This window comes from Suillus subalutaceus (genome assembly GCF_016647625.1).
Source record: "Suillus subalutaceus strain FC151 chromosome Unknown DFJ58scaffold_147, whole genome shotgun sequence".
Taxonomy (NCBI): Eukaryota; Fungi; Basidiomycota; class Agaricomycetes; order Boletales; family Suillaceae; genus Suillus; species Suillus subalutaceus.
This window is the reverse complement of record NW_024540396.1, coordinates 24234-35847: the sequence shown is the minus strand read 5'-3', so window position 1 is coordinate 35847 and position 11614 is coordinate 24234. Positions and strand designations below refer to the sequence as shown.

Genomic DNA, 11614 nt, shown 5'->3' with positions numbered 1-11614 from the left:
GAATGGGCGACTCAGTTCACTAAGCGCTCGACTCAGAGTCATGATCCGCCCGATGTGCCATCCGCTACGACACATGGCACTGGGACAAGTTGTGGGCAGTCGGCGCTTGGGGACCGTATGCAACGCGCAATCCATCTTCGTAATGGTCGATGTTCCTCAGTTCCTTATAATCCACCACGTGCAAATAACACAAGGTCGAAACGAAGGTGCTACACAGCCCCACTGGTGGCACATCACCAATTTGACAGGACACAGATAGACTCGAAATCATTCGTTGAAGCTTGACATTACCCGTCTGGATCATGATCGATTGATCTCGAAACCGATAGAGGGTCAGGATCACAGTCGTAAAGGCTGAGACAGGGTGAGAAAACTTACAACTCAGAAGCAGAAGGGCAACACAATTTCAGACTCCGTGCTTGACTGCATCCCACGAACGCCTCGTAATACGTATGAATTGTCCATTCATTCCTCAAACAGAAAATATCGACCAGACATGTATGTGTACCATACGTGGAAAGCTGCTAATGCCACCGAGTAAATATCATATGTACATGCGCATGGTGATGCCAAGTACGTTAGAACAACCCTAACAAATCCTCCTGGGGCTGCGCATTCTGAGCCGGCTGGGAGGATAGCGCTGGCGACTCTCCGAAACCCTCAAAAGGTGAGGACATGGATGTCGTCGTCGGCGATAGCGCCGTTGACATTGATCCTGCACCCGTCTCCATAGTTTCCATACCACCGAAGATTGACACGAGGTCGTCTAGTGGATTCGTGGAAGTGCCCGACAGGAAATTTGCTGCAGCGGGTGTCGAAGGAAGTATTTGAGTGGCAGCGAGTCCAGAAGGCTGCCCATCCTGAGCAGAATCATCACCAAAGTCGAGAAGATTCTCTGCTTGTTGGCCAGCAACAACCGTCTGGAGGGCTTTCTGAGCATCTGAGATTCTATAATTACACAATGAGAGTCGTCAACTCAGTAGAAACAGACAAAACTGGCTAGTGGGCACTCACTCTGATCCTATGCGTTGCACTGAGTCAGCACCAACCCGTCCATGACCAACAAAGGTTTGAGCAGGTTTGTGGTAAACACTTGCTAATGATGATATCTCGCCAAGGAGCTCTTCAAGCAACGCGGGTGAAACTGTTGTTCTCGGGATAGATATTGGTGGCCGATGGGCAAGGACAACAGCCTAGGTTAAGTTGATTAGTACCATTGACTAAGACTCAGAAATCGTTCACACCTTCGCTGCGCCAGGGTCTGTTGACAAAAGTCTCCAATATATGTAGGCGCGGTCCCTCACATCTGGTGAATCGCAATCCTTCGTTGCTGTATTCAGCACACGCTGAACGACTCCTTGGGACGAGTCAGGTTTCTTCAAGAACAGTTTAACTACTGCAGTTAACGTTTGAAGCTGAACCTGTTGCGCAAGATCAGGACTTGTGGCAAAAGCATAAGATAACGCTGAAGTCAAATACCTGGTACGACTCCTCGATGAAAGAGTCCACAAATATCCCCAACAGTTCATCCGCGTTGTCGATCTTGTCGGCATACTCGCCAATTATCCAAATCAAGGACGTTTTCGCTTCTGGCTCATCCAGCTCCTCCAAATTAGCGCAGAGTGTAGGAATTACACCTTCGTATGTAGAGGGGTACTTCCTGAAGATGTCCTAAAAGGCACATCATTACGAAGGCTATAAGAAACTACACATCACTGCGCACCTTCATGACGACTACGGCTTCTTGGACCACATAGCTAACGCGAGTGTTAATGAGCTCCAACAGTACGTTCACACAACGTTCCGCTGCGCTCTCAATCAAAATCGCTGTCTGGCCAATGGCTTTGATGCTCTTCCGGACAAAATCAACGTCAACTTCTGACGAATATCTGACCAACACGGTCAGCGATGCAAACTACAGAAATTAGGGTGGCTCACTCTTTCAGCTCGCTCAACAAGGCATCCACGTTGCTATCACTGGCCAGTCGGACCATGATATCAAGCTTCTCGATCTTGACGTACAACGGGTCATTGTATTTACAGAAAAATACCCTCATTTCGTTCGAAAGGAGGTCGGATCGTTTTTGAAGGAGAAGGTTGATATTCCGCAGCGCGACCCACTGTACCTCGGGCGGTGACGATAGCAGGGTGACTAGTGGTGGTGCCATCTTGCGGATCAACTGCTTAACGAGATCGTCTCGTCGAACGTTGCGTATGTGGATCATGATGACCTTGAGATGCGAAGGTCAAGTCATGACAAGGGCCGGATGAGCGACACTGTGTACCTTCATTGCGGCAAGAACGACACTACCATTTACGTGCTGGAATTGAGGTACGACGCGCTCGCAGATGTGCTCACTCTCTTTATCGTCTTGTGCGTCATACCGTGCCAGAGCATTCAAGATTGCGACTCGACCCCATTCTGAACACTCGTTGAGGGCGATGAGTAGTTTGTTCAGTATAGTGGAGGTGATGGAGAATACAGCGGGATCGGAAGTAGAGTCAGATGGTTGATTGGAGGTTGCTGAGATGTGGATGTCTGTGAGCGCCGCAACTGTGTTTGCCACGACCTAAACGCAGATATGAAGCCTGCTCGGTGAGACAGAAAGATATACATTACCATAGGGTTGCTATCCGAAATCATATCACGAAGCCGATCCAAGAAACCATTCTCGATGACAAGCTCGGGTTTGAGATCATACAGCTTTGCAACGCAAAGCGCAGCAGTCTTTCGAACATACGGATTGTCATCTCGCAAGGCGCGTTGAAGAGGGTCGCAGAGATAGTCTATAATCTTCTCTGCACGCAGACACCCCATGGTTCGAATCGCCAATGCGCGTACGAGAGGATTAGGATCTTCGGAGTCCTTGACGAAGGTGTTCACGGCCAATATGACGAGTTCTGGCTGTGTCTTTGCATAGTTCATAAGATATAGATACACGAGCTTCTTCTGTTCGAGGTCATCTGTCTGCATATTCTTGAGGACATCGGGGAACAGGCCGCTGACGTCTAGGGATATGTTAAGCGCAGCGGGCAGATCGAGCGAGAAAGTGCGGCACCTTTGCCGACGGTCATAGATGCTATGACCCGCTTGATCGCATCTTTTCGTTTATCGCGGTACTCGCTGTTGAGATCCACGCTGAGCTCATAGTTTTCGCCTTTCCGTGGTGCTCGTATGCTCATTGGCAAAGGATAGAGATTATCCCATTACATAAGCACACCCCAAGTTTAAACTCAGTTGAGTTCATATGCCGCATCAAGTATACAACTTGCGTCGAACACCAAATCATAGCAAGCGCTCACCATGGGGTCAGACGTCAAATGGTGGCAAAGAAGCAAGGCGGGAATCGCACATGGCGATTGAAAAATGGAGATCAAGCCCCTTAGAATCTTGGATGCAACCAAGTACATGCGGACTCGTCTATGCGGCGACACAGCTTTTCGGATTTCTCACTTCGTCACACTACCACAAATCTTCTACCACTCGACTACACTCTCGTTTCGTCGCACCCGCCCTTCGCTCCCTTATAGCAGCCGACGTCTCGTTTCCCTGGCAGGATTTTTCAATTCTGCATTGTGAGCTGCTGTGGCCCACCCGCACTCATGGCGCATCCTGGACTTTTTCCACAGATTCGAAACGTCGCAAAACCCTTCGGGTTTGAGCCCAAATATTATAGCCTCATTGCTTGCTACCGCGAAAACTGACAGCTATGCATAGATGTATATATGTTTCTTTCGAGTTGGATGGGATCATGGTTAACACCTTTATGTGGGCCACCCAATGGCCGAGTGTCGTCACCTTAGGCAGCGTAAAAATATTTAAATATTTCAACGTGCGATAACAAGACAATGTTATTCGATTGTCGTTCTTCCGAGTCTATAGGTCTGGCTGGGAAGACTAAGACACTGGCATCCTGTATTATAAAGTCGACAGCATCAGATTCGCAACAGAGATGATGAACCTGGAGCTTCAAGGGCATATTGCTGTATGCGTATGTGCAGGTCAGGTTCTGAGTCACGAAAATCATTGGAAGCAATCATACATTTGCAAGTGTCTCCCCTTCGGACAAAATTGTGAGACAAGACCGCAGGTCTTTCAAACACCACTGCCTTTCAAGCCAGGAGAGGAGATAGCCATCCCAGAAAGACTTAAATATACAGGCGAGCCTATCGTCCCATGGATTCCGAGCTCGCGAGAGATGGACAGCCCAGTTTTGACACGCGTACTTGAGAGCATCGGAGGCTGATTGACTTTGTTGGCGCGCTTCGTTTGCGAATCTAGAAAAGGCCTTGATAGCACGCACGACCTCTATGTCTGGTGGAAAACGGTCATCTGGTAATGCAGACGTGGATGGGTCCTGGTGCCTTAATGCCAGAAATACCGGGAGCATCAGGAAATCAGGCAAGCTATTGAACTGTTGAACTGCTTGAAAAGCAGGTTGTAGAGGTAGATGTGGCATATCGATGTGCTTGCTGATTGCTTCCAATGTGCTCGAGAATTCTTCCATCGTCACCCAGACCGTCGTCATCCGCCATGCTTGACCATGTGGCGTTTGCAGCCACTCTCGTCCGCCCTGGGTCTGCAACCAATCTCGCCCGCCCTGAATCTGCAACCAGTCTCTCCCGCGCTGGGTCGGCAGCCAGTGTCGTCCACCCTGGTTCTGTAGCCAGTCTCGCCCGCCCGGGGTCTGTAGCCAGTCCTCCCCAGTTGGGGTCTCTAGCCAGTCTTCCCCAGCCGGGGTCTGCAACCAATCTCTCCCGCCCTGGGTCTGTAACCAGTCTTTCCCACCGGGGGTCTGCAGCCAGTCTTCTCCAGGCGGAGTCTCGAGCCAATCTTTCCCATCAGGGGTCTTGAGCCATGCCACTAGGTCACTTGTATTTTCTAGATCTGGAATCTGGATCCATTTTTGCTCATTCAGAGTCTGGAGCCAATCTTGCCCGCTCGGAGTCTCGAACCAACCTGCCCCAATCGAGATCTGCAACTGACCTCCAGTGGTGAAAGATAGCCTGGAGGATGACGGGGAGGAGGGCTGGGAGGAGGGTTGGGAGGATGGCGGGGAGGATGGCGGGGATGGCAGAGAAGATGGCGGGGATGGCAGAGAAGATGGCGGGGATGGCAGAGAAGATGGTTGGGAGGGGGGCTGGGAGAGTGACGGGGAGGATGGCCAGGTCTGCAGATAGTCGTGCCTACCCTTCGCTTGCAGCCTGTATAGCCTGCCCTGTGTGTGGAGCCAGTCTCGTCCGCTCCAGGTCTGCACCCAGCCTTTTCCGTCCTGTGTCTGGAGCCAGTCTTGCCCATATGGTGTTTCCAACCATTCTTGCCCAACCAGAGTTTCCAGCCAGTCTCGCCCAGTCTCGCTCTGCAACCAGTTTCGCCAACTCCACATCTGCAACCAGACTTGCCTGCCCGGAGTCTGCAACCAGGCTTGCATGCACCGTGTCTTCCACTCCCATCCGTCCTGGCTATGCAGCCAGCTTTGCCCACCCTGAGTCTGCAGCCAGTCTCGCCCACTGAGAGTCTGCAGCCAGACTCGCCCACCGCGGGTCCGTAGCCAGACTCGCCCGCCCGGTGTCTGCAGCTGGTCTCCTAAAACTGGGATATGCGGCCGCTCCCTCTCGCTCCAGTCCTGCAACCAGTCTCGCCCACCAAGGGTCTTCAGCCAGTCTCGCCCATCGCGGGTTTGCAGCCAGTCTCGCCCGCCGAGGGTCTGCAGCCAATCTTGCCCGTCCTGGTTTTGCAACCAGTCTTGTCCCTGGTACTCGGTCTGTAACCACTTCCGCCCACCAAGGGTCTGCAGCCACTCTTGCCCACCCTGTGTCTGCAGCCAGTGGGGCCCGTCCTGTTTCTTCAGCCAATCTTGCCCGCCATATGTCGGCAGCCACTCTCGCCCGCCTTGGGCCTCCAGCCAATCTCTCCCCCTCTGCGTCCTCAGCCACTCTCGCCCACGCGGGGTAACTAGCCACTCTCGCCCACTGTGGGTCTGCAGCCACTCTCGCACGCCCGGGGTTTGCGACCACTCTCGCCCTATCCGGATCCGCAACCAGTCTTGCCCGTCTCGAGTCTGCAACCAGGCACACCCATCGAGGGTCTCTAGCCAAAATTGTAAATCTGAACTGCGGTCTCCCCTAAGCCATAGCAAACCCATAAGAACTTGCAGTGGCTCTGGTGGCTGAACCATGAAGGCCAATGAGTGTTTTAAGTTTCGTGGGTCGTGAGGTTGCATAGCTTGACTGTGCCTCTTCAATTCTAAGATTGCATCCAAGAGGGCCGCACTTTTCGAAATTTCTTGCGTTATCAAGTGTAATGTGGAATGAGCGAGTAGGGAGTGAGGTGGCGTGACATGTTGTACTTGAAGGAGGCCGCAGTTCGAGGGGTTGGAAACATAGTCATGAACGGACGAGTGATAGATATTCACGGGGAGACTGCTGTCGGTGGGAATATCAATGATAGACCGTAGCTGCACGAGCGCTGCCTCGACATCCCTGCCCTGACCTGGCCCAAGAAGTTCTGAGATTTGGGAGAGCGGCAGAGGGTCTGTAAGGGAAGCAACAACGGACAGATGCATATATGCCTGTTCGGGTTTGGCGCACGTGGAGAGAATAAGGTCGTATAACTTGTACACCTCCGTTCCTGGTAACAGTTCGCTCGTTAGCTCAAGCGCGAGCTGGAGTCGGTCACAGGGATCACTGTCTCGATCATCAATAAACTTCATCATTGTAGATGCCACGATAAAACGTCCCCCCGCTCGGCTTGCCAGCTTCGTAAGTTGGTCCTTTGAGGGCTGTGGGAATTTGGGATGGCGACTTTCCAGCTCTCTAAAGGAATATTGCAAGAAAATATAAATGTCATTTTCAACATCTGCACCGTCTAACGGGATGGTGGCAACAACTCCCTCCCCAGAAGTATTCACTGGTATCTCGCGTAACAGGGGGCGAATCTCTTCTGTTTGGATGGCTTTACGAATATGGTCTTCCGAGCGACTCGTGAGTAGAATGTGGGTGACGGGCAGATCAGGTTCACGAAGAGCTCGGCCAAGTAGAGAGATAAGATCAACCAGATCGGGTTCGGACGTGCATTCGTCAATGGCATCAACGACAAACACCAAAGGCGGAGCCTCGAGTAGTCTGAACCGAAGCCTGCGGAGAGGTTGGAGAAAGAGCGCTTCCATCTGGTCGATAACGGATTTATCGGGGTCTAGAAGGGCAGGATTATGTCTGATAGCGTTGTTCACGTCCTCCCGGACACTGGGGAAATTGCTGGCGAGCTGGTAGGCCAGCGTTGCAAAAAAATAACCAGTTGTGCAGCGTTTGGTGCGCTTGCGCGAGAAAAAGAACGTCCCTACAAGTCGCTTTTCCTTGGTCCCTTCGGCCACTTTCAGATTCCTCATCCTTTCAGCTACAGTGAACGCAATAGCAGACTTGCCGACACCCGCCATGCCATGTAGCCAGATGAATCGGTTCTTCTCTCGGTCGTCCAATAATCCGTAGATGACATTGAGAAAATCCACTCGAGTCCTTTCTAAACACTTCGAATGGGGTTGACGCTCAGGAGAGTTGTACTCGGCACCCTTGACAGCGACCTGGTTCAGTCTCTCCCAGGTCCCTTCAAATAACGACCGATGATCACCAGGAACTGACAATGAGATCAGAGAGCGGAAGATACAATGTCGATAGAAAAAAATACTGACATTGATCCCAATAACTCATTGACACAAATTGATAAACTGTGATACAAACTCGGGGAAGTGGGACTAGTTGAGTTCAACAGTGTGGTAAGAAAATCATACGTGTGACGGCTATCCTGAGTGAAAACATACGAAGATTGGGATCTGAGGCCGGAGTAAAATGTGAAACGGAAGCTTGAGTCGTGAAATGATGTTTTGGTGGGAGGCGCCGTGAGGCTGTCCAGTGAGCGGTGATGAGTAGCAAGAGAGGCGTCCTCAATCAGTACCAGTACTGGTGCTATGGAGAGCCGTATGGTAGCGGTCCAGTGGAATACAGTTTTGAAGGATGATTAATGGAGCTGGTTGCAGGAAAACACGAGTTGTGTGTACTGTCTGTCTAGATTGCGATCATGATGTGTGCCCTTAGTAGTACTTGACGTCAGCTGGCAGGCCTGGCTTATCATCAGAGAACCCATGAACAAATAAGAAAGTTATTTAAAGCAATACGAAATAGAGCATCGCAACAATCTTCGTATATCTGCTGACCGCTTCCACATGGGCATTGTCGGGGAATCACCAATTTGGTGAGCTGAGTAGCGATATTTGCCGAGTGACCTCTTTCATTTGAATGGATCTGTTAAACAAAAAAAAATTGGCGCAAGTTCATGAAGTTCAATGCGGACAGATACTGAGAGTGAAAAGGAAGGAGATTGCGATGTGTGAAGGTGAAAGACACTGTGGTGATGTCATTAGTGGTGCGGGTACATGTCGCAAGTAATCTTGCAGTTGACTTGCTCGATGGTTAAATTTTGTACTAGTATCGAAACACTACAAGAAAAATGTGGAGATAAAAAAGAATAAAACCTCGGATAAGCTTCACCTAGTACGGAAATTACGTAAATGCCTTGCGTGCACGATATATACCGCTATCATTGTACAGTTGTCTATCCCATAACGTATATATAACGTCGGGACCCACCTCACACCTATACATTATCAAAGTTATACAGAAGGACCGATGTCACGCATTGTGACTAAATGTGATGAACACATGTGACACCGCTCAACAGCGTCGAAATTCAAAGATGCTAGAGTACATATCTACTTAAAAAACGAATCTAACGTCGTCTGCCTCGCATGGAGTAGCTCCTCGCGTTGTGATTGGGCACGGAAACGACGGATTTGCTTTAACAAATCAAGTGTGTGTGTGTTGAGTCCTGAGAATGTCCATGCTGAAGGCATGCTCCTTCGAGCCGCTGACATAGCGCTAGTGCTTCTACACGGGAAACCTCTGGGGCCGCATCATGATCTTCTTCCGAGTCGTCATCAGAATCAGCTTCAATCACCTCACCCTGTTTCTCAGCGATCTCTCGACTGACTGCAACAACAATGGCCATGTCCCCACCATTCAAATCGAACCCAAGGGAATCCCCGATTTGTTTTTCCTCAGCCGGCTCGAGCAGCTCGTCTAAGGATAGTGGTTTACCAAAAATGCGTACATGGGGTTTTCATACGATGTGTGGACAATAGCTGGCACTGACAATGGTCCCCACCACCAAAAGTGCCGTCTGATAATGTATAATAGGCATGCGAGGTCAATACATTATACAATATACATTATGCATCGATTTTCTCACTGTCCCACAGTGGGACCATTGAAAACTCGATACAGTATTGAAAACATACACTAAGGGCGTATACATTATGGCATAGACAACTGTATGTCACAACACAATTTTGGGATCTTGTATCGACAATCAACGTTCGACGTTCAACCTGTAGCCTCCATGATATTCTGTCATGAAGATTGATTATGATACGGTGGCCAGCCAGTGATGGGAGATGAAGCTCTGAAAGGCGTGCGGTATCGTACACAAGAATGGTTCGAAAACATCTGTTATGTAGCAGAGTAGCAGAGTGAGTGGGGAGAAGACAACAATGGAAAATATGTAAATCCAAACTAAACTAGAGAAAGTATGAGAGAAATTGCCGAGGATCTTAATGATTACCGTGAGCTGCTCACAGTAAAGATCTTCGAGGGCAATTGGATTCGCTTCCGTTATTCCTTTGCTGAAGCGTAATATTAGGTGGAGCTGAACTGCGAAAAAAAACATACGCATTTGCCCGGGGCACACGGGACCTCGACGATTGTTGGTCCACGCCTATGCGATTCGGTGCTTTCATCTGCGTCGTGTGAATAGGTTTCGAGTCCAGTCGAGAGGAGAGATGATGACGTATGGTGGGCATCGGAGGGGTTGCGGTGGAATAAGCGGCCAAGAAATGTGCTTCCTTGCAGTGCTGATGAGAGGGGGCAGCTTCGTGCAGTGAATTGAGACCACGGAAGTCAGAGTAATACTGTAATACTAATGTCATACATGAGAACGATCTGGTTGGACCTCCATCAAAAAAACCTCTGGCCCCATACCTGATGGGCATCCTGGCGTTGCTGGACCGGACGTTGTATAGCATCATCCTAGAAAATATATATTCAAGCAAAATGAGAAGGTTTTATAAACGTGCTACATACATTGAGCAAACAACTTCTCATCCTGTAAGGGCAAATTCAGTTCTTAGACACTCATGAAATGGATGAGTTTAAACTCACCTTTGGATCTCACAGAAGGTCGTCGTGGCCAGCTTCTCTAACATCGCAGCCATATCCCATATGTATGCGTTTTTGTCATTGCAGCCAGTCCCCGGTAGTTTTTCGTCCGCGGAAAACGATACGCAGCTCACATGATCACAGTATCCTCAAGCTTGAGGGGCGAACTGATGAACTGGTCGTTTTTGAGGCTCCACAATCGCGTTGTATTGTCCAACGATCCACTTGCGAGGATACGACCATTTGGAGATATTGCAATGGTATAGACAGGGGAAGTATCCTCATCTAGCATCGCGATCTCCTTACACATTGTGATACTCCATGTACATCCTAATGGAACTATCGTCTGGCTCGGAAACGAGTGTCTTTCCATCCCCGGTCCAAGCTAGGCAGTGCACGAAACTGTCTTTTGAGAGTTGCGACAAGTTCGCCTGTCTGTGCATCCCAGATTCTGACTGAGTTTGCATCGGATCCGGACTCGTCACGTTCACCGGTCGCAATCAAGGTCATGTCTGGCGGGTAGACGACTGCGTACACGTCAGTGTTCCCAGTTTCGATAGGTGGGTGCGAGGATGGTCCCTCCATTCTCCACATCCCATTGCCTTGCAGTTCTATCGTCAGATCCGCTCATCACTTGTCGGCCATCCCGACTCCACACAGAGAGGACATAAGCTCTGTGTGACCCGTCCATTGAGCAATGACCTTGCATGTGTAAACGTCCCACAACCTCAATGCGCAATGCTTACTCCCGCTAACCAGTTTTGTCCCGCCCGGAGACAGCGCTATCCTGCGCACTTCACTTTCTCCGTGCCGCCAGTCTTCTCCTATCTGTTGGCCGGTTTCCAAGGTCCAGTTTCGTAGCGAGCTATCCCATGAACAAGTGATGATCTGCTGTCTGTCTGGGAAGTGTATGAACCCCCAGACCCGATCGATGTGTTCTTCGAATTTCTGGCGAGGCGTTATTGCTGATGTTTCTTTCGTTTTGGTGGCGGGTGAAGACATGCTCCAGACTTCCTACTACCGTGACCTAGTGCAGCGCCGTCTCAGATTTCATCAATCAATTCCAAATTTATTACTTACAAGGACAGCAGCGACGGGAGGGCAGTAGGGAGCAATGACTGTTTGGGTCAAATCAGAGTCGAGTTCACCGCTTTCTGGTACGTTTTACGTACTTTATCCTCGTGTTCACCTCACAGCTTGTATACAGTATAGGCTACGCAGCCGAAGTGCTGATTAGTTAGTTCTCGATCACCAGACAAGACGAGTGTCCGATATGAAGCGAGTTCGTGCATCCTCGATGTCTATTGTTGGATCGGAGGATAAATTAGTATAGCAACAAGTTGCGTTG

At 50.0% G+C, this 11614-nt stretch overlaps 2 protein-coding genes across 2 annotated transcripts; both read right to left on the bottom strand.

Moving 5' to 3' along the window:
* Positions 1-417: 417 nt before the first annotated feature.
* DFJ58DRAFT_812535 (adaptin N terminal region-domain-containing protein) lies at positions 418-3213 on the bottom strand. Its single transcript, XM_041391541.1, has 9 exons — positions 3060-3213; positions 2621-3009; positions 2286-2570; positions 1939-2231; positions 1724-1889; positions 1480-1671; positions 1245-1421; positions 1015-1193; positions 418-948 (listed from the first exon to the last, which is right to left on the bottom strand). Exons 1-9 carry the CDS (start codon positions 3181-3183, stop codon positions 579-581), a joined length of 2175 nt encoding a protein of 724 aa, XP_041238544.1. The 5' UTR covers positions 3184-3213; the 3' UTR covers positions 418-578.
* A 6126-nt stretch (positions 3214-9339) lies between these two features.
* DFJ58DRAFT_812527 (uncharacterized protein) lies at positions 9340-10319 on the bottom strand. The gene is made up of 4 exons (XM_041391540.1): positions 10270-10319; positions 10192-10213; positions 9781-10137; positions 9340-9734 (listed from the first exon to the last, which is right to left on the bottom strand). Coding segments are annotated over exons 2-4 (618 nt in total). The 5' UTR covers positions 10194-10213; positions 10270-10319; the 3' UTR covers positions 9340-9475.
* Positions 10320-11614: the final 1295 nt, after the last annotated feature.

Coding starts and splice junctions, on each gene's coding strand:
- DFJ58DRAFT_812535 (XM_041391541.1), bottom strand. CDS start 3,183: ATGAGCATACGAGCACCACGGAAAGGCGAAAACTATGAGCTCAGCGTG. Junction 2,571..2,620: donor TTTCGGATAGCAACCCTATG/GTAATGTATATC, acceptor ATCTGCGTTTAG/GTCGTGGCAAACACAGTTGC. Junction 1,890..1,938: donor TTGTTGAGCGAGCTGAAAGA/GTGAGCCACCCT, acceptor CGTGTTGGTCAG/ATATTCGTCAGAAGTTGACG.
- DFJ58DRAFT_812527 (XM_041391540.1), bottom strand. Junction 9,735..9,780: donor CGTGTGCCCCGGGCAAATGC/GTATGTTTTTTT, acceptor ATTACGCTTCAG/CAAAGGAATAACGGAAGCGA.